The 25,384-nt window shown below is 36.8% G+C and overlaps 3 protein-coding genes across 4 annotated transcripts; all 3 read right to left on the bottom strand.

The window, feature by feature from the left end:
- Positions 1–1,586: 1,586 nt before the first annotated feature.
- On the bottom strand, positions 1,587–7,992 carry LOC127497917 (toll-like receptor 13). Its single transcript, XM_051866737.1, has 4 exons — positions 5,038–7,992; positions 4,686–4,894; positions 1,966–2,086; positions 1,587–1,843 (listed from the first exon to the last, which is right to left on the bottom strand). The coding sequence occupies exons 1-4, from the start codon at positions 7,567–7,569 to the stop codon at positions 1,832–1,834; spliced, it is 2,874 nt and encodes a 957-aa protein (XP_051722697.1). The 5' UTR covers positions 7,570–7,992; the 3' UTR covers positions 1,587–1,831.
- A 535-nt stretch (positions 7,993–8,527) lies between these two features.
- On the bottom strand, positions 8,528–21,659 carry pbxip1b (pre-B-cell leukemia homeobox interacting protein 1b). Its single transcript, XM_051865955.1, has 9 exons — positions 21,519–21,659; positions 19,642–19,730; positions 18,243–18,455; positions 17,959–18,138; positions 15,853–16,075; positions 13,444–13,487; positions 13,202–13,318; positions 12,660–12,927; positions 8,528–11,753 (listed from the first exon to the last, which is right to left on the bottom strand). Exons 2-9 carry the CDS (start codon positions 19,702–19,704, stop codon positions 10,372–10,374), a joined length of 2,490 nt encoding a protein of 829 aa, XP_051721915.1. The 5' UTR covers positions 19,705–19,730; positions 21,519–21,659; the 3' UTR covers positions 8,528–10,371.
- Positions 21,660–22,576: 917 nt separating this feature from the next.
- Positions 22,577–25,349, bottom strand: lenep (lens epithelial protein). 2 transcript variants are annotated; one of them, XM_051866792.1, is made up of 2 exons: positions 24,113–25,349; positions 22,577–22,746 (listed from the first exon to the last, which is right to left on the bottom strand). In XM_051866792.1, exon 1 carries the CDS (start codon positions 24,333–24,335, stop codon positions 24,144–24,146), a length of 192 nt encoding a protein of 63 aa, XP_051722752.1. In that variant the 5' UTR covers positions 24,336–25,349; the 3' UTR covers positions 22,577–22,746; positions 24,113–24,143. The 2 variants fall into 2 exon arrangements, with proteins under 2 accessions (XP_051722752.1, XP_051722751.1); XM_051866791.1 differs by having other exon boundaries at positions 24,133–25,349.
- Between the last annotated feature and the right edge of the window lie 35 nt (positions 25,350–25,384).

Genomic DNA, 25,384 nt, shown 5'->3' with positions numbered 1-25,384 from the left:
AGTATTCCCGTCGCTTTATAACATTAAGGTTGAACGACTGTAGTCACATGAACTGTTTTAAATATGTTTTTAGTAGCTTTCTGGGCATTGAAAAAGGGAGTGTTCTTGCTGCCGATGCAGGCCTCACTGAGCCATCGGATTTTATCAAAAATATCTTAATTTGTGTTCCGAAGATGAACGAAGGTCTTACGGGTGTGGAACAACATGAGGGTGAGTAATTAATGACAGAAGTTTCATTTTTGGGTGAACTAACCCTTTAATCCATCCTCTATTTGAGCTGTATCGCATTGGAATTGCAAAATGTAATAATAATATAACCTGTAAATATATTTTAAAAGCAATCTTTTATTATTTTTATCTTTTATTAGACAATATTGTTTAGTTAATATTTTCTCCCAGTTGTCAAGGTAGTAAAGAAGGTTGCTCAATTTCATAGGCGTAACTTCAGAAATGACGTTTGCATGCCAGCAAATGTATTGCGCAAGCTCAGATGTGAAAAGCACGTCCCAAGAGGTTGATGGTTTCAGAACAGGTTTGCAGATCAGCTTCAGTCAGTGGTGACATTATGACAACGATTGACTGATTGACTGCACAAAGCAACAGCTATCTGGGCACAAAAAAAATGTATGCCTGATTGCAGGCATTCCAACTACATTACATTACAATAGGCCTACATTTTTACAAGCAACATATACCACAAACATTCATTGAATTATAGTAGTGTTGTTGAGCCAGTGATACATTTTTAAAGGGCTCTGAACAGCTTGAAATTGTTATGTTTGTGTTATCTGCTGCAAAGAGCTCAGAGTGATCAGTTAAGTGTCAATTAAACAAAGACAGCTGTTGATGTTTCAGTCACATGTGGTTTTGTGAATTTCGTCTAAAATGTCACTGGAGTAAAGAATTAAAATATAAACTGACCTATGTTAACATGCCAGTTCTTTGTGCTTAATCAGACTATAGTTTATTTAAACCGTGTGTGTGTGTGTGTGTGTGTGTGTGTGTGTGAGAGAGAGAGAGAGAGAGAGAGAGAGAGAGAAACTGTGTAACAGCGCCCTATAGTGTTTAAAAGAAGGTATTGCTAGATTTACATTCAAAACCACAATACTTGCAGGATATCAGTGTTGAGAAAAGATGTTTTTGCTGAGGTATTGCAGCAAATAAAGCACATCTTTTGAGCACCAAGTTCTGTAAAGAAATTCATTCACAGGTACAGTTTATATTTGTCTACAAAACTAATTTTAAGTATTTCAACATTTTTTGACTGGTGTAAAAACAGAACATATAAACGAACATTCATAATGGAAACTGAAAACATGTTTTCTATTCTGAAATGACTTTTAGCACCAATGGTAGGTGATGTGGTTTTACACTCGAGTGTTTATGAACTCAAACATGTTTTTCCTACCCTCTCTCTTTCGTCCTACATATTTATAATAGTAAGATAGGTATAATGATACAGATGAGGAAATCAGCTTCTAGTTAATCTTTAAGTGACAATGGCTAGAGTATCTCTTCTGTTGTAACTTGTGAAAGCTGCACTCTGTGTAGAATGTAAATTTATGTGCAGACATTGATGAAAAAGATGTGATAAGAGCAATTTATTCATTTTATCAAATTAATAATTAAGTTAGGATTAACATACAGTGAAAAAAGCATGAATCAACAAGTTGCTTCATATACTCATTAATTAACACTGACAAGCATAACATTTATAAGCGTAACAGGCATTTTTAAAAATGGAATGAACTAATAAGATTTGTTTTACAGTGTATCACTTCTCCTTGACCACAGTCCTTGTGGAACGCACCAGATGTTTAACGGTGTAGTTTCAAGAAGCTTCCTGTAAAACAATTAGGATATTATTTCAAATGTAGTTTGACACCTGTAACATGATTCTTTTTTAAAGCTTCAGTTTAGATATTTGTCATATTATAGTCATACTAAATGTAGTATCTTTTCAACCTCAGTGTCATTCATGTCTTCTTCTGCAATGTTCCTCCTTAAACGATCCCAAAAGTGCACTCTGTCAGCTTCATCCTCTGGCCAGTCCAGATATGTACGGGATCTCACCAGTCTGGCCAAACTATTGAAAGTAATGGCAAACGTGTTTAGACAATATATAAAATGAGAAAATGAATCTGTTTTAAAGAAATCCATGAAATCAGAACGATGGTGTAAGATGTCCTCCCCACCTTTCATTTTCCTCTTGACCATATACTGTATCACTAAAAGTCATCTCAAAACATTTTTTGAATTATTAGATTTGACAACTAAATTTTCAAAAGGCAAATTTACAAACAATATTTGATTTAGTACATTAGTAACAACTTTCTTTCAAATAAATAAATTAGTTAAAATCATATTAAATGATTAGCATATGTACTGCAAAAAAATCAGATGACAGTTTAACCTAATAATACAGTTTGGGGTCGGTTAGAATTTTTCATGTTTTTGAAAGAAATATTTTATGCTCTCCAAGGCTGCATTTAACAAAAATACAATAAAAAACTGTATAAATGTGAAATATTATTATAATTATTACATGTTATAAAACGGTTAGTTCCTGTCCTTGATTCTGATTGGTCAATAGCTGTGTTTTATTCACGATAAAACACGGCTATGACCGCTTCACCCAACGGTTCTGTGTATCACTAAACAACACCCTTAGCAACCACTTTTAGCTACGTAAACTATGTTCTCAATTGATATTGTTCATTGAAGCTTACTGTATTATGTAGAAGAGTATTGAAAAAGATCGAGTGAGCGAGTTATTACCTGCATTCAGATTTAGCATTTTCCTTCAGGTCAGTCCTGTTCATAATAAAAAATCTGTTTAAATGCCGATGTATTATCTTGTCTTTTTAACATTTAAGGGGTTTTCCCGTGACTGACAGTGCTAGTCAAAGCATTTGTCATTTGCGTCCGTTTTCAAAACAATTCAGTCTTTTCAATATAAAAGTCTTTGCTACTGACTGACACACTCATAAAGACAGTCTTTGCCGCCATCTAATGGCTTGAAAATCAAACTTCTGTTGCTGTTCATGTTCAGGGACTATTTTTTACGGCGGAAGGATGGCTGTTAGAAAAAGTTTACTTCATGAAAGTTGCATTGATACATATTTCTGGCTTTAATATTTGTATTGTGTGGTAACCGTTTTATAAAAGCAATAAGGTACTCAAGGCTAGTGCTGTATCGTGAATAAGTCATGTATCGTGATTTATTCTCAATACAGCACAGCCTCAAGTACCTTATTGCTTACTTATAAATGTTTTTTTTTTTTTAAATGTAATTTATTCCTGTGATTACAAACCTGAATTTTCCTTCAAAAATCATTCTGATTAGCTGCTCGAGAAATATTTATTATTATTATCAATGTTGAAAACTGGTGAGCTGCGTAAGATTTTTTTGAAGAACAGAAAGTTCAAAGAACAGCATTCATTAAAAAAAAAATAATAATTCTTTACTGCCACTTTTGGTCAGTTTAATCTGTCATTGTTGGATAAAAGTATTCATTTCTTTTTTATGGACCTCAGACTTTTGTATATTGGCTGATCCATTGTCACTTCCTACACTCATCTCTAAATATGTTGCAGTTTTGCAGTAAATGTTCTTAAGAGGGTCATCTTCCAATTTCCCATAATCAGTGTTGGGGAAAGTTAGTTATTGCATTAGTTACTTTTAATGAAAAGTAATGCATTACATTACTTTTATGTTACTTTTTCTCACCTGGGCTGGGCTTGCTTGTTTGTTTTTTAATAACAACAAAAAAAGTTCTATTTTTTTGGCAAATGTAAAGGCCCTTTTACGAGAAGGTGCTCATTGCAGAGCAAATGGGTGAAGCTTACGTTAGCTCCCCCTCGCTGGACGTCTAGCGAGGGGGAGCTAACGTCCAGCGAGGAGGAGAGAATGTACAACCACACCCTAATCCTACCCTAAACCTACCCACAACTCTATCTCTCCACCCCACTGGACTTCCAGAGAGGAGGAGCTGGCCATCATAGACTCTGCAGTGAGTACCACTTGCCTTTTACACCAAAAGTGAAATGAATAAGCCTCAGGCTGAATGAAATGCATATTTACGCCTGTACAGTAGAGGGCGCAGCTCAAACAAACCTTTCAGCTGTGCTGCCATTCTAGATTAAAGAAGAACAGGATACAGGAGGAGGAAGTTCAACACTCTTATTTCTAAATCTAATATAAAGTAATTTTTGCTTATTAGTATAGTTAAATTGGATCATTGAAGGTCAGCAGCAAAGACATTGGAAAATAAAGTGAGATTAAATACATAAAGTATGTTTGTGAAATTTTAATTGAATATATTTAATTATTACAGGTTTGCATAAAATTCTGAGTTTGCATTTTGCTGTTGATTTTGTGGAATAGTGAATCTGTTTTCGTCCAAGCAAGATGAGTAAATGCCTGCTCATATTTAGCCTAGAACTACAACAACCATCATGTTCGCACACAGCGCACACAACACCTCTGCGCTTACTCACGATTTCAATCAACATGGGGACAGGAGAGCTGTCAGTCAATAAATGTGAAAACAAAGTAACTTGCATTACTTATTTGAAAAAGTAACTGTAAATTTAAAAAGTAATGCGTTATTTGAAAAAAGTAATCTGATTACGTAACTCACGTTACTTGTAATGCATTATCCCCCAACACTGCCCATAATTACCGATGAAAAGCAGAGAGCTCAAAAGGAGAGATGTGTTCGAGGAAGATGAGGATGAGTCTGTGTTTCTGCTCTTCCAGCTGCCGGTGTGTGGCCACTCGCATCTCCAGACTGCACCAGTCACTACGCAGATAGCGGCGGCTGATCAAACACACTGTACACTGACTGCTGTAGATACTCTCGCTGATGTTGTCCATGATATCTTTTCCCACCTACAAGATGTTCGCAATGAGACTACATCTTGAAAATGGATAAACTGATAATGCTTATAAAAAGCAGGTACCTCAACAGCTCAACTACTTAAATTCAGAGGATCAAATAGAACATCATTTCATTTCATTTTTATACACCTCACCTCAAAGTCTCTGTTGTGCAAACAGAGCCTCAATCTCGGGTTCCCTTGTTCCTCCAGCCGAGGAGCCATCTCCCCCAGAACCCAGGCTTCGTCTCGGCTACAGAAAGACACAAAGGCATCGTACTGCATCTCCTCGATCTCCTGGAGTCTTCTCCTCCTCTTATGCCACTGCCTGCCAAACCTCCTCTCCACCCATCCTTTCTGGCGGAAGAAGAGGACTACGCAAGGCCAGCGAGCAAAACGATATCCAACGGCTGCCGACAGCAGAAGACAAATGCTGCCAGCTGTGGCTACATAACAAATGTACTGTGCGTCAGTCTGACATAGCTTCTCCATGGTAGCCAAGAAATTGAGTTTCTTATAGTGCCAGACACACTTCTGCTTCTGCAAGTAGATAACCTGGACTTTTTCCGTGCTCTCTGCCCAATCAAGGATCCAGCCACTAACACAACTGCACTGAAAATCCACTCGGTCAAGAACAAATGCTGTTAGTGCTGGCAAAACTTCAAACACACCGTCAATCAAGATCAGAGGATGGTCGCTGTAGAGACGCAACAGTTGCAGAGATGTCAGATCTTTAACCATACTCTCAGTCAGGAAGCTGAGATGGCAGTTTACCAGCACTAGGGTTTGGAGTTGTGTTAGGTTCCTGAAGACACTTCCAGTTTCTGTATAATTGAAAAAGTTCAGGTTGATGAGCTTGAGACGCTTGAGACGGTGCAGTGTATTGATTTTAGTGTAACTGAGATGTGCTCCTTCAGCTTCTCCTGAGATCTCAAAAGATTCCACGTTTGGGAAATAAGGTGCCATGAACTCGTTCTTGCATATGAAAAAGGTGCAATTCACTTTCAGCTCTTGAACTGCCTTGAAAACAGAAGTTTTACAGTCCACAAAATCCAGCCTGTCTCCATTTAACTCCAGAAGAAATGTTCCCTTGGGCTGTGGTGTACTTCCCATGTAAAAAGTTGTTCCATAATGTGCATCGATTCTTAGTCGTTGTATTTTCGGTGGAAACCCATGAAAAATCATATTTAGATGCAATGTATAAACATACTCCAATCTACCAAATGACAGTTCACGAAGCTCCCGCTGGTCCCGAAATGTTCCGTCCTCAATAGACTCAATGACGTTATCATCGATAAGCAGGATTTCCAAAGCCTGAAGAGATCTGAAATCCTTTGCAGTAAGCTGTGAAATTTTGTTCGAATCAAGCTTGAGAATTTTAAGGTGATGCAAACCACGAAATGCATTCAGCTGTAGGGTTTTTATGGTATTTTTACTGAGAAAGAGTTGCTCGAGAAAAGGCATACAAGCAAACTGGTCTCCGTCAATTTCTTTAATTGAGTTTCCGGTGAGGTCTAGTGAGGTTAAGGACCACACAGTCCCATTCACACCAACACAGAATGGTGCTTCTTTCAACTTCATATAGGGCATTCGCAGTGTTTGCATACCTGCGTTTCCTGTCCAGAAACTAAAGTCCAGTTGGTCTACTTCCGAACTGCTCATGAATAACTTTGTCAATGTTGTCCCACAATCCTTTAAGTCCTCTGCAGACAATCTGTCTGTTGATGTATAAATGAGGCTGAGGGATTGAAGATGAAGGTTGGAGGCAAGATGACACAAATCTTTGAAGTTTGTTGAGTATTTTTCTACTGATGTCCCTGACAAACACAACTCACTGACTTTTCCAATCCCAGACTCCCAAATACTGTCCAAAGACTCGCCTTTGAACTCCAGAAAAAAGCTGGAGAGGTTCTGGAACACAACTAATGAGTTTGCTTGGATAATTTCGATACTGTTCCCTATTAGATAAAGGTTTCGAATCCCAGAAAGAACAGTCAGAGGCCAGGTCTTTGATCCCCCTGGACATTCTTTGGTCTCAATCGTTGAAATCCCACTTTCTCTAACATTCAGGTCCTTCAGATGGGACATTCCATCCGGAAGATAACAGAAAATATCACTAAGGTCCATTGCACAAGTTCTGGTAATGTCTAGTTTGATTACACTAACCAACGGATCAAATATACTGCTGGATACGTTGGATAACTTCAGACCTATCAGTGTCAAATCCTCTAAATTAGTCAAACCAGCAAATGCAAGACTTTCCATGGCAACGGATCTGCAAATGTTATCACTGAAATGCAGCCAGAGATACTTCAGATTGGGGAGTCCTGAAAATGCACCAGACTGAACCCTCGCAAGGCTTATACCATCTATTTGAAGGACTTCCAAAGAAGGTAAGTGTGAAAAGGCATTGGCAGGAATGCTTGTTATATCGCTGATGATGCAGAGGGATCTAACCTCATGACCTACCTCTGACAGATCAGTGCGAAGGTCTATAATATTGCAGTCTGTGTATGGACCCCTTCCTGGAAGATGGTTGCAGTGTGGAGTCTTGGGCATGTCTCTGATGAGATGCTCCTCAGTGGTTATGCAGCGTTTAGTTATAAAAGTAAAAACAACATTGCAGATACTTAAACCCAGTGCAAATCTCCACCAGAAGCTCGAGCAATCTGAGTCTGTCACACCCATTTTGAAGGAACTTTAAACAAATCTGTTCCTATGCCTTGACTCTGCAGAGTTTTCATTCGCATTTACCCTCACACTGCACTTGTTCAGACCCTGCATCAACTATTATTTCCCTCACTTCCTCTTTTACTGTGAAAAAAACAAGTTCTCTTTTTTAAACAAAACAAAAAAACACTCATTTCAAGCTCCGCCTCTTTGATGTGTAATTGTTTTCTCACTGAACCACCAGTTTGTCTTAATTATTCTTAAATGGGACATTTTTTAAACTGTTCCATCAAACAGACTTGAGAAAATAGGTAAAGTACAGATGAAAAATATCACTCCATATGTTCGATAAGGACATGTGGGACACTGATTTATGCATGAATTTCTTATAAAATATTATCTGATTTTCTTCAGAATTATGATAACACACACAGGTTTGCTTTGCTATCTTAGTGAGGACATTCCATAGACATAATGGTTTTTATACTGTACAAACTGTACATTCTATCCCCCTACACTACCCCTACCCCTAAACCTACCCATCACAGAAAACATTCTGCATTTTTACCTTTTTAATAAAACATTTAGTATGTTTTTAAAGCTATTTTAAATATGAGGACTCATGAAATGTCCTCATATTTCATTGTCGTAATACCAGTGTAATACCCATGTCATTATACAAATTTGTGTCCTCATAAATCACACACACACACACACACACACACACACTTCACAGTTCATTGACATTCATGCATAAATTCAGACTCTGTATGTTAAAATATGGTGCAGCACAGGAGGAACCGAGAAAACTGTTTTTTCTTTTCAGGAACTACAAAGTGATGTTGTGATGAAGAGATAAGTTTCACCAGCTTAGAACCGCATTCCAGTCACTGATGCAGGCCTCATTTTGAAGTTTTCCTAAAAATATACAAATCGTATAGCAAATAACTTTCACAGAAAAAAAACACATCATGCATAACCGCATGCACCTCTTTATTCTGTAAAAAGTTTTACAGCAAAAACATTTCCCACTACCAACATAACCATCTGAACTTCAGCAATTAAACTTAAAAAAGGCAAATTGCTTTAAGTATTACATTTATCTGTGTTGTGCTTTTTGTTACTATTTAGTGGTCTGTGACAAACTTCTACACGCTGCCTTTAAGTAGTTAGAGATTTTGCATTAGATAGTTCAACAAAGCACAGGTTCTGTGAAATCTGTAAATGTGCAAGCAGTTTTGCCTGACAGCGTATATAGTTCGACACAAGTGCAATAGGATTCAGATGAAAAACACATGTTACACACCTTAAAATGACAAACCTTCACTCACCATAAAACTAAGATGGCTGGCACTTTTCTTTAAGGATTTGCTTATATTTTTGTTGGCTATAGCAACACATTTTTTATCAATTACAAAAGGGCCAGACAATACAGGCATGTTATTTACTAAAGTTCTCCTCCATTAAAATTAATAATTAATGGTGAAACTCTCAAACAAATAAAAAAACAATGGGTTTTAAGTCCTAACCCTAATGACAAACAAAATAATTTAAAGAATTTAAAAAAAAAGCAGAGCATAATAAAAATTATGAACATTAATAAAACTCTAACATAGTCTATCAGAACAATTCTATTCAATATCTGTACACAGAGTATAAGCCAAGTAAGATCTTAAAATGCACATGGATAGTTACGTGACTACTTTAAGAGACAAAATAAGAACATTATCACAAATGAGCTTTGACTGTAACTCTCACACTCAACACTGAACTACATTCTTCTGATGAATATTCCCAGACAAATATTATATTTGTGCGAGATGTGCCAGGTCTTAAATATACACCTGATGTGCCATAACTCATAACAGTAGATCAGTCCCAAGAAAACTCAGTTCCTGACATCATTCCCTCTGTCAGCATGTTTTCCTGGAGCTGGATTCAGGAATATCTTGACAAAATGATCAATCATTTTAATGATAAAATGATTTGACTTTGTCTGATTGTATACTAACCTTCAATTGAGGTTAAATTTTTCTTATATTACAACAAACAGAATACTACAAATCTTACAGATAAATTTATTCAAATATTAATTTTTTTTTTTTTTTAAATAGCAAGCACCTCATCATCTCTAAAAGGGTTTTCTGTCTCTTTCTCGGCTGATAACTAACTTTAATCTAGAACAAACATCCAACAAACTTACAAGTATGCTAGATTATTAAAGTAAAATATACTGTAGTAGTAATATGTATTATGGATCTAGTATTATAATGCTTAATATTAAAATATTTGAATGGTCCCATGTATTTTTTTTTAAACATCCTTGCAGTCTATATCCTAATTTGAAGATGACATTTACAATGATTTTTAACATTTTCCAAAATTTTAATTCTCTGTCAGTTTTTTTTTTTTTTTTTAAAGAACCATCTTAAGAAAAACAAAAGATTCTTAAAAATTCTTGTTGGTAAGACACAATATTCTTAACATTTCTTAAAACAGAAAATAATAAGAAAATAAAAGTTACAAGTTTCATTCTTAAGAAAGTTTCTTGAATCCAGCCCCAGATCTATAGATGACAGAGCAGGCGACTCATATTGTATAACATGTTCAGATAAAGGTAAAAATGACAAGTGAGAAGAACAGTGTTTAAAGAAGGACACCATCATCACTGAGGCCTTACAGTAGTGCTTTATCTATGAAAAGAAAAAGCAAAGCCTTAATGATCAAAATGAATATGCTCTTTAGAAATGACACTCCACATTATTAAGCAGGAAATCAGGCCCGATAGTTTCCAGATGTACCTTTCACCTTGAGGATTCTTCAACCTTTCACTCTTCCGCTCTCTTTCTTCTGCTCTCCCTTCCTCTCAACCTTCCTCACTTCCTTTGGAAGTGCAAATTTCTCCATTGCCTCCTTTTCAAATTCCTCCATCTCATCGTCATCATCGTCATCGCTCTCCTCTCTCTCGCTGTCGCTGTCTTCACCTTCAGCCATGTCCTCCAGAATGTCCCCCACATCTTCCACAAACTCACTGAACGGCATCTGATCATGAGCGAACACTCCATCCGTGAAGAACTCCTTCACCAGCTTACGGAGCTCTTCTTCCCTGGAGGTCTGGTCCTCGGCATCCTGGAGCTTGTTCAGGTAGGATTGGAGAAGTGTTTCGAAGTCCTGCAGGCCGACTGGAGAGAGCCCCTCGACTCGAGCGCAGTCTGCCACACCGCTGCACGTCTCCCGCTGCCCATTATAGTGCTGTATCCGCTCTCTCTGTTTGCTCCAATAGTTCTCATGGTCGGAATGGTGATGGGAGGTTGTCTCGTGTGGTGCTCCATGCCCATGTCTCTCCTTCTGCTGTTTCTCCTTTTCATTAGTACTCCTTTTCCCCTCATTTTTATGGTAGAATGCCTTGTTTTTTTTCTCCTCCTTTATTCCCTCTCTTTTCCACTCTTCATCTTTTGACTCTCTTTCTTTCTCTCTCCAATGCTTTTCCTTCATTTCTTTTCCACCAAACTCTCTCTCTCCTTTCCATTTTTTCTCTGTTTTATCATTGTGTTTTCCCTCACTCTTTTCCTTTCTCCACTCCTTTTCACCTTTCCATTCATCTGTTTTTTTTTCTTTCCGTTCTTTCTGTTCATTCCCAGCACTCTGTTTATCGCTTTTCCAGTCTTTGTCATCTTTCCTCTCCCCTCTCAGTTTCCATTCCTTTCCCTCTTTCCCTTTCTTTTTCCCAGTATCCTTCCAGTCCTTTTTGTCTCCCCTCCTCTCATCCTGTCCAACATGTTTGTCTTTCTTCCCATTTTTATCTTCCTTCCATTCTTTTTTCTCTTGCCACGCTTTGAAATCTTTCTTGTCTTCACTTTCTTTCCCCAGTTTACCATCATCTCGTTTTTTGTCCTTTATCCCCTCTTTTCTCTTCCCTGATTTACCTTCTTCTTGGTGGCTTTTATCTTTTTTCCAGTCCTTCTGTTCTTTAGTATGTTCTCCCTCAGTTCCTCGCTTGCTCCTTTCTTTGTCTTCTTCCTTTTTTCCACTTTTCTTCTTTTTCCATTCTTTGTCTCCTTTGCTTTGTTCCTTCTCCTCACTCTTTTTGTCCCAAGTCTTCCTGTGCTTCATGTCTTGTCTTTCTATGGGCGGTACATCTCTTTTGTCTCCAGCAGGGGGAATCTGAGAGGCTGCAACGGGATGCACAGGTTCTGCTCCTTCTGGAAGAGAGTTAAGATGGAGTTTTATTTAATTTTTAAAATACATATATTTTCAATACACAAAAAACAAAAATAGAATGTAGCAACAGTTTAAAAAAATATTATATATACATATATGTAAGCAATAAGGTAAGAGAGGCTGTGCTGTATCATGAATAAGTCACAGCTGAAGAGCTTCAGCCTTGACTTATTCACGATACAGCACTAGCATCGAGTACCTTATTGCTTTTATAAAAAAGTAAAATCACTAAAAGCAAATAATCCCTGACCGTAAAAAGCAACAGAAGTTACATTATTACGCCATTAGATGGCAGCAAAGACTGTCTTTATGAATGTGTCAGTCAGTAGCAAAGACTTTTATATTGAAAAGACTGAACTGTTGTGAACACGGAACAAGACGCAACTGACGAATGCTTTGACTAGCGCTGTCAGTCACGGGAAAACCCCTTAACTGATAAAAGGACAAGATATTGCAGCGGACATTTAAACAGATTTTTTATTATGAACACAGGACTGACCTGAAGGAAAATGCTAAATCTAAATGCAGGTAATAAACTCGATCACTCTATCTCTTTCTCACAATACTCTTCTACAAAATACAGTAAGCTTCAATGAACAATATAAATTGAGAATAAACTGTTTACGTTGCTAAGTGTGGTTGCAAAGGGTGTTGTGATGTGTAGTGATACATAGAACCGTTGGGTGAAGCGGTCATAGCCGTGTTTTATGAGTATGAGGTCTCTGCGGAACAAAAGTGGGCATTTCTGTATTTGTGGGTGTTTTCAAACTGGTGGGTGTTTATAAATCATGCAATGAAAATGATCCCCTTCACCCGACCCCACCCCTAAACCCTACCCACACTCTGACGTGGGCAAATCAGGTAACGCTCTCAAAAACGCACCGCACCTGTGCTCTGTGTGAGCTGTGAAACTTTGGCTCTCAGGTGCTCCAGTTCTCTCTGCAGTGATGGCAGGGCCTCCAGCTCTTTCTTTGCTCTCACATTTTCTTCTTTCATTCTCTCATTCTCTTGCTCCAGCTCCTTCTGAAGAGCAGGTACTCTGTCTAGTTCTCCTTTTATCCTCTGGTACTCCTTCTCCAGCTCTTCTCTCCTCACACGCTCTTTCTCTCCCACCTCTGCCAGAAGCTGTGCTGCTTTCAGTTCACCTTGATGTTGCTGAGTTTGCAAACAGGGCAAATAATGAACAGTGAACAACTGAAACACTTTAAAGGGGCCATACATTGGAAATCTAAAGTTTCCCTGCTCCTTTGAAATATAGAAGACAATGATGTAATACAGAAATAGCCTTATTGCATGTAACAGTCGAGCCAAAGTAAATTACAACAGCGTTTGGAGGCCTTGAGGAACAGAATAAGAGATCATTTATACTCTCAGGTGTTTTTGGTCCATGTTGTTGGTCCATTTAGCATGGATCTGCACATGTCTGTACCTGAAGTTGTGCCTGTAGTACCAATATTTGCTGATCTTCCTTTGCCTGTTTGTTTAAAATATCTGGAGGCTGAAGACCAACAGGTGTGTCTCTGGAGACTTCAGGGTTGAGCCACTCCTATCACACACAAATACATCTACAATTCAAAAGGCTAAATAATACTGACTAAAATATAAAGTGTAGGTCTGCAAAAAAAAAAAACAAAAAAAAAACACATAAAACAGAAAAGCAAATGATCTGACCTGATTTGTTGGATCCTTCAGCTCTTTAACATCCATGTCTGCTTCTGAGAGGAAAATGCAAGTAAAAATAACATGACAAAAGCATACTTGATCATATATAATCATGAAAAAAGCAACATAGACCAATGTAAAGAAGCTGGGGAAATTAACATGAAGCTCTCAATAATAGGGATGATAGGATCACACAGAAAGCATGCGGTTGCAGCACTGCATGCAGTGTTCAGAATTTAATCTATAATAATGTGTTTGATTCGTTTTGTAAATGTATGCATCATTCATATCACTAATCTGATATGGTCTTTCAATCTTTCAGAGTTGTTCAGAGTTGTTGTGCATCCACTTGGCATTGCAGAAAATTAATGCTGCACAAACAATTTCAGTGCCCAGAAAACAACTCTCAATTTTACATATTCAGCCAGTTTCACAGAGAAGGCTTAAGCCTAGTCCTAGACTTAAATGTATGCTTGAGCTGTTTTAACTGAAAGCAACTTGAACAGACATCTTAAAATATGTCAGTGTCATTGTTTTGTCTCAAGATGCACATCAGTAATGTTTTTTTTTTCTAAGGCACATTTATAAAAGCTACTTAAATGCCCTAATTGAACTAAGGTCTAAGGTCTGGCTTAGTCTAAAGCCCTGTCTGTGAAACCGTCCATTTAGTATTATTCAAAATAAGGATATTATGTACACAAAAAATACAAAAATAAATTATTAAGTTAAATAATACAATTACAATAAATAATACACTTATTATTAGATGGTAATGAAGCATTAAAATGTTTTATAAAATGTCTGATATCAATATATAGTCAGTTATTAAAATATTTTGTGGGGTGCTGAAAATATTTTAGGCTATAAAATATTTTGAGTCACATACAGCGAGAGATGAGCTTGTATCAGTGATTCTCAACCAGGGAGCACACTAGGGTGCCTCAAGATATATTAAAATGATGAAAAATAAGACAAAAAATAAGCTAAAACCAAAATAATAATAAGAATAAATACTAACCATCTTAAACCATCTTTTTTTTTTTTTTTTTGCTGTTGTCTTAACTTAGAGGAACCAGGGATTGCATACATGGAAAACCTGGATATACGGTATGAGGCAGCCTAAGTTTAAAAACGTGATTTCTAGGTTGAGAACCAGTGGTTCATATCTAGCACATGCATGTTTTCAACAGCAGCAACTATTCACCAGCAAATTACTTTGAGCTAATTATCTTACAGCTCCATTGAAACACACACACACACACACACACACACACACACTCTCTCTCTCTCTCTCTCTCTCCTTCTACCACCATCCAGGTCCATGTTTACTTAGCTATCTAAATGGGGACATTCCATAGACGTAATGGTTTTTATACTGTACAAACTGTATATCCTATCCCCTTACACTAACCATACCCCTAACCCTACCCATCACAGAAAACGTTCTGCATTTTTACATTTTTAAAAAAGCCTTTAATTACTTTATTTTTATAACAGTTTTACAAATGAGGATGTCCCTAAAGGGAGGTTTTTGGAGATTATGTCAGGTTTTGGTCACTTCTGGGTACAAATTTGTCCCCAAAATATAGTTAAGTAGCTACATGCACACAAACCGTACACACACGCACACACTCTCTCTCTCTCTCTCTCTCCTCCTACCACCATCCAGGTCCATGAGAATACCTGTGGAACAACACACCTCAGTCTCAGACACAGGAACATATTCAAATTCACTATCTGATAAGGGCCTCTGTATAGGTACATTTTGGTCACATGATCCCTTTTATAACAAACCATATTCATTATCAGTTTGTCCAGGAGTCTTTACAGAGATTGATAACCATCATTATCTCAAACAATCACATTTGTAAGTATGCAGTTCATGTATACGTCTCTAGTGACTGATAACCTAATAACGGCATTGTCTTTACTAGGCATCAAACTGAAAAAATGGAATTCACATTCAAATTTAAACTTGGTAAGTTTTAGGATTTTTAAAAAAAAAAGTCACTCAAATTGTTATGCTGATAATATATAATTTGTAATGATTGACATTTTATTTTAAATAAGAATAATGCAAAAAGAAAGCTTTTTTTTAATGATCCCTAACCTAAAGCCCCACTCTTTAGTGCTGAATATGGTAATTAAATAAGTATCTAATAAGTATTATTAAAATTATACATTTATTACTATTTGATTATCTGAACATGCTAATGAATCCAGAAAATATGTGGCTATATGTGGCCTTATGTGTTTGTATTGTGAATGTGGATGTGCAAATGTATTGTATAGCACTATGTGAAGTGACCTTGAGCTATGAAAAGGCGCTATATAAATAAAACTTCTTCTTCTTCTAGTGATCTTTAGACCAAAAGCCTCAAATGAAAAAGAGTGTGAAAACAGGAGCGTCATGCTCACCCGAGAAAAAAATGGTTCCTAGTCCTAGAAGAATGACAGCTGCAAGGATGCACTTGTTCAAAGAAAAGACTGTTTCCTCCTCTCTTTGAGGGGGCTGAAAGTCTTCCTCCTCTTCCTCTTCATCATCATCTGCCTCAGTCTTGTCCAAAGAGCTCAGGTGGGAGATTTTTCTCTTTCGTAAACCATCCCACTCCTTCCTGTTTGTCTCTAACACTTCTTTAGACTCTACACAAAAACAGGGCATATGAGTATTAGGAGATATTCAGTATATACTAAAAGCATGGTTTTTACACAAATACACAATCTAAACAAACAACCTTTTTACAGCTGGTTAGTACAGCAGCCATGTCGCTGTTTTTTAAAATAGTTTAGGAGGGCCTTTATGAATGCTTCATATGTGTGTGTATAATAGCTAACATTATTTGTACAACTAGGAGATGAACATCCTTTTTTGGCCCTGGAACATATGATTAACCATTCACTAGTGTCCTCTGATTGTAGGGTTAGGGTTGTCTGGTGAGGCTCCACTCGTGTACTGAGACTAAGGCTCTATTTCTGGAACTCCCCACAGTCACTTCATCAGTCTGGTCTGCTGCTTCAGTGAACTAGCATTAAACTCTCTCACTGCACATTAGCAAGATGACTAAAACACGCCATACTGTAGCATTTCCAAACAAGATTATCATACATTCACAATACCGTTTAAAAGTTTGGTGACAGTAAGATTTTTTTGGAAAGAAATGAATACTTTTATTCAGCAAGGATGCATTAAAGGATTAGTCCACTTTCAAATAAAAATTTCCTGATAATTTACTCGCCCCCATGTCATCCAAGATGTCCATGTCCTTCTTTCTTCAGTCGAAAAGAAATGAAGGTTTTTGATGAAAACATTCCAGGATTATTCTCCTTATAGTGGACTTCAATGGTTGAAGGTCAAAATTACAGTTTCAGTGCAGCTTCAAAGGGCTTTAAACGATACCAGATGAGGAATAAGGGTCTTATCTAGCGAAACGATTGGTCATTTTCTAAAAAAATAAATAAATACGTTTTCCGTAAGTTGAATGGTGAATGGACATACAACGTAAGCTTTTTGGAGAATACGGAAGGCGGTCTGGCGGAAGCACTTGTGAGGCGATCATTGTGACCGATTGTTTCGCTAGATAAGACCCTTATTCCTCGTCTGGTATCGTTTAAAGCCCTTTGAAGCAGCACTAAAACTCTTCAACTGTTTGTTCAACCAAAGTCCACTATAAAGGAGAATAATCCTGGAATGTTTTCATCAAAATCCTTAATTTCTTTTCGACTGAAGAAAGAAGGACATGGGCATCTTGGATGACATGGGGGTGAGTAAATTATCAGGAAATTTTTATTTGAAAGTGAACTAATCCTTTAAATCTGTCAAAAGCGACAGTAAAGACATTTATAATATTTCAAAAGATTTGTGTTTCAAATAAATGCTGTTCTTTAGAACTTTCTTTTCATCAAAGAATCCTGAAAAAAAATGTATCATCATTATTTCCACAAAAATAAATTTCTTGAGCAGAAAATAAGCATATTAAAATGATTTCCGAAGGATCATGACCGGAGTAATGATTTCTGAAAATTTTGCTTTGACATCACAGGAATAAATTACATTTTACAATATATTAAAATAGAAAACGGTCATTTTAAATTGTAATAATATTTCACAATATTACTATTTTTACTGTATTTTTAAACAAATAAATGCAGCCTTGCGGAGTATAAAAAAACTTTGCAAAAACAAACTTTTGAACGGTAGTGTATGTTGTTACACAAGCTGTTTAAAGCACCACAGCCAAAGTCCTACAATGATTTTGCTGTAGACTCATACCTTCCTTCAAATTACATATAAACACCGTAAATTTAATAAACTAAAGACAAACATTGATTTACCATCTTAGACCATTTAAAAAGATTTGGGAAATAAATACAGAATGAAGTCTGTAGTGTTTTCATGATGCAGGTACAAGCAAATGTTCACTTAAACAAGAGGGGAAAACACATAGAGAATGATGCATCCAAAATGTAATCAGAGTTGACACGCTGTATATATAAATAAAGAACAACATTAAACAGAAATCAAGCTGTCAAGCTGCCAGTGCCAGGAGAAACTGGGCTCTCTGAGTGACCTGTAAGGGCTTCTCGCTCCTCATGGTCAGTGGTCCAGGAGCTGACGTCCTCAACAGTGGCACTGACAGAGCTGGGGTCTTCATTGACATGTGCCACATTCAGCTGCGCCCGACCCTCACTCTCTGGAGATGTTACCTGGCAAACATTTGGTAGATCAACAGAATTTACAATATGATGTAAAATTTGTTATGGCCATCAGGATTTGAGATCATCTGACGAATTTATTTAAGGAAGGACACCTGAGTTTCCTGTGCTTGTTCTGACCCATGGGTGAGCGCTGGGTCCAACTGCAACTGTGATGATGTCTCTGTCTCTGGCTGGTGAGCAGACGCTTCAGAGGAGTGCTTCTTCAGGTCACTGTTGGTCTCCGATGGGGGCTCAGGTGCTTTTGAGAGCTGCCCCTCGACCTTAAGACCTTCAGCTACCGGACCCACATTCTCAACTCCAGACTCCTGGACATGAAAAGTGTCTCTGTCAAACAAATCTAATCTCCTCTATAATTTTAGCATTGTCTTGACACAATATCCTACAAAGTGAGTAGGAGTTTATTTCATTGTGGGTCAATGACATTTAAGAGTGTCTATGATGAAGGAAAAATCTAGTTTAAAAATAAGCTCTGAAAAATGTTGGATTCATATGATTTTTAAAAACTGTTATACCATTTTCAAGAAAGGATTAAATTTAATGATTCTAAAAATGTCATGTGGTGTGACCAAGTAATAATAACATACAGTATTTTCCAAATAGGAATATGTACATCTGAATCATTTTCAATATGGTTTTTACATCTATTTTTCAATGTTAATGTATAATAATGTTATATGTAATGTGTTTAAACAAGTTTCAGTAGTTAAATAACACTTCAAAGTTTTTTAATTCATTTTTTGACTGTTTTTATGTCAGGCGGTACAACCAAGCACTTGTCCCACCTGACATGGAAAGTGTGCTTAACCATACTTGAAATTATCAGTTTTTTTTACCAGTATTTGAGAGAGATCTACAAACATTTTCACTCTGCAACAAGGATCAGTTAGGGTCCTCTGGATAATGCATTATCATGTTATTACGTTGTCAATTCATAATAAAAGAGTCATGTTTGCAGTTGTGCCACCCTGACATTCAAATTGCTGGACAATTTTTTTTTTCAATTTTCTCAACAGCTTTAAAACTACTGATATTTATAAAATGTTTTTATATGAAATGTTTCGAACCTAAAATGATGCCATAGTATTTCGTTTTTAATTTTTTATCATTAAGACACCATTTTAAATAGTTTTCTTAGTCTGTTCATTTATTCAGACAGTTGAACCGCCTGACATTTTGAGGGTGTAAGATAAAAAAACATAAAATAATATGTATTATTTAAACGTACTTAAAATGAATTCAAACTAAATAGGTTTTATAGAATAAGGTGATATATGTCACGAACTTCTCAAATTATTTTAAAAGGAAATAATGCACTCGGACACAAACATGTAGACGTCATGTCATTGACCCACCTATTCATTTTAACTTAGAAATGAAAAACATAATCATCAACGTAATGTCACTGACCCTTGTATCAAGACATGAATGCATCAACATGAACATTTTCAAACCTCAAAGACTTCCACCCCTGCGTCTGACACTAAAACGCACCTTTACCACTGGGGTAAGAACAGTCCAGCTGTTGCCATTGGCACTGTTGCTGTTTTCAGACATTGCCCCCTAGCGGCTCCGTCCAGCAACTGCAAAACACACAGTAAGTGTTCTTGAGCACTTCAGAAAGTCATCAGCTTTATTTCAGTGACAAATCAACAGACAATATAATAAAAATTTAAGCTTAAACTGTATTGCGGGTTGAGTTTCATTGCATGAGTCCATTACATTGCGTAAAGGACATGTAAAAGAACTTTGAACATGTATAATACTACTGTTTTGCATACATCACATATGCTGTCATTAGACATTTCAGAATTCAAATGGACGATGTTTATATAATAGAGATGGCAGTGAGTGAGTTCAATGAGGACGGGGACTTCACTTCAGGCCTCTGTTAGTGAAAAAAGCAAAGGAGTGAAGGAGAGAGTGAAAAGCTGGAGGTGTTGTGAAAGAGTTTTCACTTCATTAGTATTATCCTTGTGGTTTCCCATTGGTTGCACCACCGGTTCCCTGGCTGTTAAATATCTTGGCACAGAACTGTGTAACTAAGGACGTCAAGAGAAGCAGCACTAAAGGCATTAATGCAAGAAGAGAATGGTGGAGTTATACTCCTGCTGACAGCACTGACAAAACAAAGCAATGGACCTACTGCTCACTACCAGAATACCAGTGAGAGAAGCGAGACTGATGTGGGCTACTTTTCCAAGTGGGCCAAAGTCTTATAATCATTTCAATGATTTACAGCAACTTATTCAAACATTCTTCCATTTGTGCTAAATCTTATGAATATTCAGTAGATCTGGATATTAAGTAGATCTGACAAAGAATGGGAGCCAGTTAAGCCAAAATTTCAAAAATGAAAGAGGCCTAATCACAGACGTACCACTTTGTGACACACTTCACTCTTTAATAAGGATCTTCTTCCTTTCGCAGTAATTTGGGTCTGCTAATAATGTGACTCCCATGAGAGTTTTTTTTCAATGTAGCCATGAGCCATGAGAGTTGTTGAGGATCTAGAAGAATGTCTGAAATAGATAACAGCTAAAAATAACACAGAAAGAAGCACAAAGTGCACCTAACTGAACTGGTATTATCCGAGAGAATTCTGTTACGAAATTGGAATTTAATGTTTATATAAACGAATAATTATAAAAAAATATTATAATACATTATTTTTGTAAATGATTTAACTATGTCACAAGCTTAAAATATTGACAATACTGCAGCAACAGTTACTACTAGTTTCTCACAAAGCAAAAACAGGGGATTGTTATTTTTGAAAGCTTAAATAAAGTTGGAAGGGGTTCCATATTAATGTAATTGTAATTGTAATTACAAGCAATGAATAATAACAATTACTGATTATCATTTCACAGAAGCAACAATAACTGAAAACTATGATTACCATGGTAACGTTAAATGTTTAGATTTCCCATATGATTAAACGGTTAGATTATCCCACAGTTTAGCCCAGATTTAAAAGGAAAAGCTTCATTAGTTCGTCTGCATCAGTCTTATCTCTCTCATCACCTCATCCGAAATAAAATGCCCATACAAGGAAACAACTTCACGTTATGAGGACACCAGCACATCTATTACTTTCAAGCGTCATGAATACTACACTGCACGCCATCGTATGTTCTCTGTGTGTTTGTATGTTACAAGGATGTTGGACGTCTGTGTACATTTTAAGCAGAGGCAGCTGTCAAAATGGGAGTGTTCAATATAAACCCCGCAAGCAAATGTCCTAGGCGCAGTTTACATACATGCACATGCCGGAAATACAGAAAAAACAAGCTGACGGGTCTAACAAATGGTTTATGTGAGTTTGGTTAAATATGAAAAATGTCAAAAAGTATCAAACAGAAGCATACCTGGTAACTCTGAAGCACCTTTAATACAGGTTTTATTTCCACTACTTTCTCGTGTCTTGTGCAAAGTTGCAAACTCCAGTGTGCAGTTTTGTCTCCGACACGCCTTCTGTCTGTAAAGTTTTCCGCCAATCAGCGCTTGCCGTTCAGCTATGTCCCGCCCACATGCTGCCTTCTCCACCAATGACAGCATACTTTATCCTCCGTGCTTCAAAGCACTTTTTTTTTGTGACTGACAAACACAGGTGACATGAAAATGAGGAGCATATGCTCAAACAAATGGGAAAAGGATCCGAACAACCCTCCATCCATATATATTAGACTTGTGTAGGCTACGAAAAATCATAGAGAGGTGTCCTATTACTTTAATTAGGCCTATTTGTTTTCATTAATTATAATATTTGGACTTTTTTTGTTTTTTTTGTTTTATAGTTTCAAAAGCAAGGACTGTTTGGAGCAAAATCACTTGCTCTAACAGATTAAAAATGTTTGTGATGTTTTAAATGAATCAAAAAGAGACCATAATTTTATAAAGAGACCAGAGTTTTTATTCTGTAGACTTTTGAAAGAGATCTGAGCCATATTTGAGGACGTCAGTATTACTGTGCATGTGCTTATATCACTTTTCGACTTTAGTAAGCAACCACTCAGAATACCCTATCTGCATATTAACATGCTACAACCACATCATTAGCACCTGTACAAAAAATGATGCCATAACAACCACCCAAAAGCTTTGTGGTGACGAGTGTTGCATTAGCAAGCACAAGCACAACCTACATTTTCTTCTGAAGTTCTACAGACAAGTGACTCTACATTGACTTGAGTTTATATAGTATTTATTCTGATAGAGCCTATATAATATGCTACTTCCTTTGTAACCATTTGTGTACAATGTTGAGTATGTATTATAATGAGCATATTCATGGCATGTTGTATTTGCATATATTTTTAATACCTTACACAGTCATGGTTTGACTTTGTACCCTACATTTTAAACATTTAAAAAGCATCAGGACCTCTTCGGGTTTTTTTTATATATATTTTTATTTATTGCACAGTTTTCTCAAACAGTCTCTTTTAAAACATGTTTGAATAATGCTTTAAACTGCATTAATACAGCAGCCTCTAATGCTTGTAAGGCATGTGCGTTTATGCATGTGTAAAGAGATCTGAAATCAGGCCAAAGCATCAACACATCTGTGATGAAACATCCACTGGCTCAAAAACTCTGAAAAAAGAAAAGGAGACATCATAAATAACACTGTATATCTGCTTTAAATATGATCTGGCAATTAATATACTGGTTTAGTAACATGATATTTACAGAATAATATAATCACTAGATTTTGGGGGTTGCCTGGGGCGCCCTCTATAGGTAGCATCAGCAGACTGCACACAATTAAACAAGGTCAAGGCCAAACGTCTGTGACTGTGAGCCCTCGTTTTGTTCAATAAATGTTTGAATCATCGATATAAATGAACATTAAATATTGCTTAGCATTAATATCTTATAGTCCTTTAAACCTGACATTTAAATTACTTCCTTTTTGTAGTCATACAGCTTAACATATCAAAATCAGTCAACACTGTTAATATTGCTATTGTTAAAAAAATAATAATAAAAAAAAAAAACTATTAAAAACCCCTTTCTGTAATTGAAATAAAGCTGAAACAAAATATAGAACTGAAAGCCAATTCAAAATTTTTTTATAAATAGTAGACTATAATAGTATACTTAAATAACAATGATTGTATATGCTACGTTGGTATACATGCTCACAATCATTTTTTCATGTCTTTCCACACCCGTAAGACCTTCGTTCGTCTTCGAAACACAAATTAAGATATTTTTCATAAAATCTGATGGCTCAGTGAGGCCTGCATTGCCAGCAAGACAATTAACACTTTCAATGCCCAGAAAGCTACTAAAGACGTATTTAAAACAGTTCATGTGACTAAAGTGGTTCAACCTTAATGTTATGAAGCAACGAGAATACTTTTTTGCACCAAAAAAAACAAAATAATACTTTATTCAACAATATCTAGTGATGGGCGATTTCAAAACACTGCTTCATGAAGCTTCGAAGCTTTACGAATCTTTTGTTTCGAATCAGTGGTACGGAGCCTGTATCAAACTGCCAAAGTCACGCCCCCAATGGTGAACCATTGAAATTTCGAAACACTTATGATGTAATGAAGCCTCAAATCACGTGTCTTTGGTAGTTTGATACACGCTCTGAACCATTGATTCGAAACAAAAGATTCGTAAAGCTTCGAAGCTTCATGAAGCAGTGTTTTGAAATCGTCCATCACTGGATAGTCGTTATTTGGTTTTTGGCGCACAAAAAAGTATTCTAGTCGCTTCATAACATTAAGATTGAACCACTGTAGTCACATGATCTGTTTTAAATATGTGTTTAGTAGCTTTCTGGGCACTGAAAGTGTTAATTGTTTTGTTGGCAATGCAGGCCTCACTGAGCCATCAGATTTTATGAAAAATATCTTAATTTTTGTTCCGAAGATGAACGAAGGTCTTACGGGTGTAGAACGACATGAGGATGAGTAATTAAGCAGTCTTGTTACCTCCAACATACCTGTAAAACCTTTGTTTTACCTTTCTTTCAGTCAATCCATGATCTCTTTGATGCACCAGCAGCAGAGCAGGAAGTAGAGGCACTCTTTAAGAGACTGGATAACTCCATACGCCACATTTCCTCCCAGTATGCCCTTGCCATGGCCCATCCTCATAGCTGCATCTCTCAGGTTTTGGCCCAGTGAGGAGGGCATGGCCTGGGGCAGCGGGCGCTGTGGGTGCATCTCTCTCCAACGCTCCACGGTCGACTGGAGAGCGCGAGCAATACTTGAAGGGAGGAACTGGAGGAGAGCGGGCCAGGTCCTTGTTTGCCGCGGCGTGTTGTGGGTCTCCACTTTTTCCTTCAACCGTAACCTCTCTTCAGATGAAACCCTGAAGCGAACTGTGTTCCCGCTCTATGCTCTGACAGGGAAACACGGACCCAGTGCCCCCTGCCTTTTATTCAGCTGTGGAAAATGCCAGCTAAGTGTTCACTGTTATTGCACAATGGCCTCACAAAATCTCTCATCTACCTATTGTTCATCTCTAATTCCTCTACTGTCCACTGAAAGGTCCTGAATGACGGTCAAAATATTCCCCTATAGTGCACACACAAATACAGATAGTCTTTTCTCATGTTATTTATTCAGTAATAATATGATCAGTGTGATGTAGGAAATTAATGATATCACTTTAAGGTCTCATTAGTAAACGAATTAGCTAACATGAACTAACAATGACCAATTAAAGCATAATCTTTGTTAACGTCTAGTTGTTCATTGTTTGTTCATGTTAGTTAAAAGTTCATTATCAAATATTAACAAACAGTACTTTAGATTTTGAAAATGCATTCACTCTTAAAAATAAAGGTTCTTTATTGGCATCACTGGTTCCACAAAGAACCTTAAACATATTTTCATCACACAAAAGGCTCTTTATGGTGGAAAAAGGTTCTTTTGATTATTAAAACGCTCTTTACATTAAGAAAAAGTGGTTTCTTTAAGAACTTCACTAAAAAGTTTTTTGGGGAACCTAAAATGAATCTTCAGTGGCATCCCTGCGGAAACCTCCTTTGGAACCTTTATTATTAAGAGTATATTAAAGTTGATTAATAAATGCTGTAGAAGTATTGTTCATTGTTAGTTCATATTAACTGAATTCACATAGTTAACTAATGTTAATAAATGAAACCTTAGAAGAAGCCTGTTATGGCCATTATAGCAATAAGAATCTGAGATCTGACATATTCAGGGCCTGTGAACCCCTTGAGCAATAGATTTATGCTTATTAATTG

The sequence above is a fragment of the Ctenopharyngodon idella genome, chromosome 16 (genome assembly GCF_019924925.1).
Source record: "Ctenopharyngodon idella isolate HZGC_01 chromosome 16, HZGC01, whole genome shotgun sequence".
Lineage (NCBI taxonomy): Eukaryota > Metazoa > Chordata > Actinopteri > Cypriniformes > Xenocyprididae > Ctenopharyngodon > Ctenopharyngodon idella.
The sequence above is the reverse complement of the archived record's forward strand: the minus strand, read 5'-3'. Positions and strand labels throughout refer to the sequence as shown.

What these genes read in the sequence shown, in the direction of transcription:
- LOC127497917 (XM_051866737.1), bottom strand. Translation starts at nt 7,569, where the DNA reads ATGGGTGTGACAGACTCAGATTGCTCGAGCTTCTGGTGGAGATTTGCA. An exon ending in TGCACAACAGAGACTTTGAG is followed by an intron (nt 4,895 to 5,037) that starts GTGAGGTGTATA and finishes AACATCTTGTAG; the next exon opens with GTGGGAAAAGATATCATGGA. An exon ending in GAGCTCTCTGCTTTTCATCG is followed by an intron (nt 2,087 to 4,685) that starts GTAATTATGGGC and finishes TACTTTCAATAG; the next exon opens with TTTGGCCAGACTGGTGAGAT.
- pbxip1b (XM_051865955.1), bottom strand. Translation starts at nt 19,704, where the DNA reads ATGTCTGAAAACAGCAACAGTGCCAATGGCAACAGCTGGACTGTTCTT. An exon ending in AGGAACCATTTTTTTCTCGG is followed by an intron (nt 13,488 to 15,852) that starts GTGAGCATGACG and finishes TTTTCCTCTCAG; the next exon opens with AAGCAGACATGGATGTTAAA. An exon ending in TACTACAGGCACAACTTCAG is followed by an intron (nt 12,928 to 13,201) that starts GTACAGACATGT and finishes TTGCAAACTCAG; the next exon opens with CAACATCAAGGTGAACTGAA.
- lenep (XM_051866792.1), bottom strand. Translation starts at nt 24,335, where the DNA reads ATGCACCCACAGCGCCCGCTGCCCCAGGCCATGCCCTCCTCACTGGGC.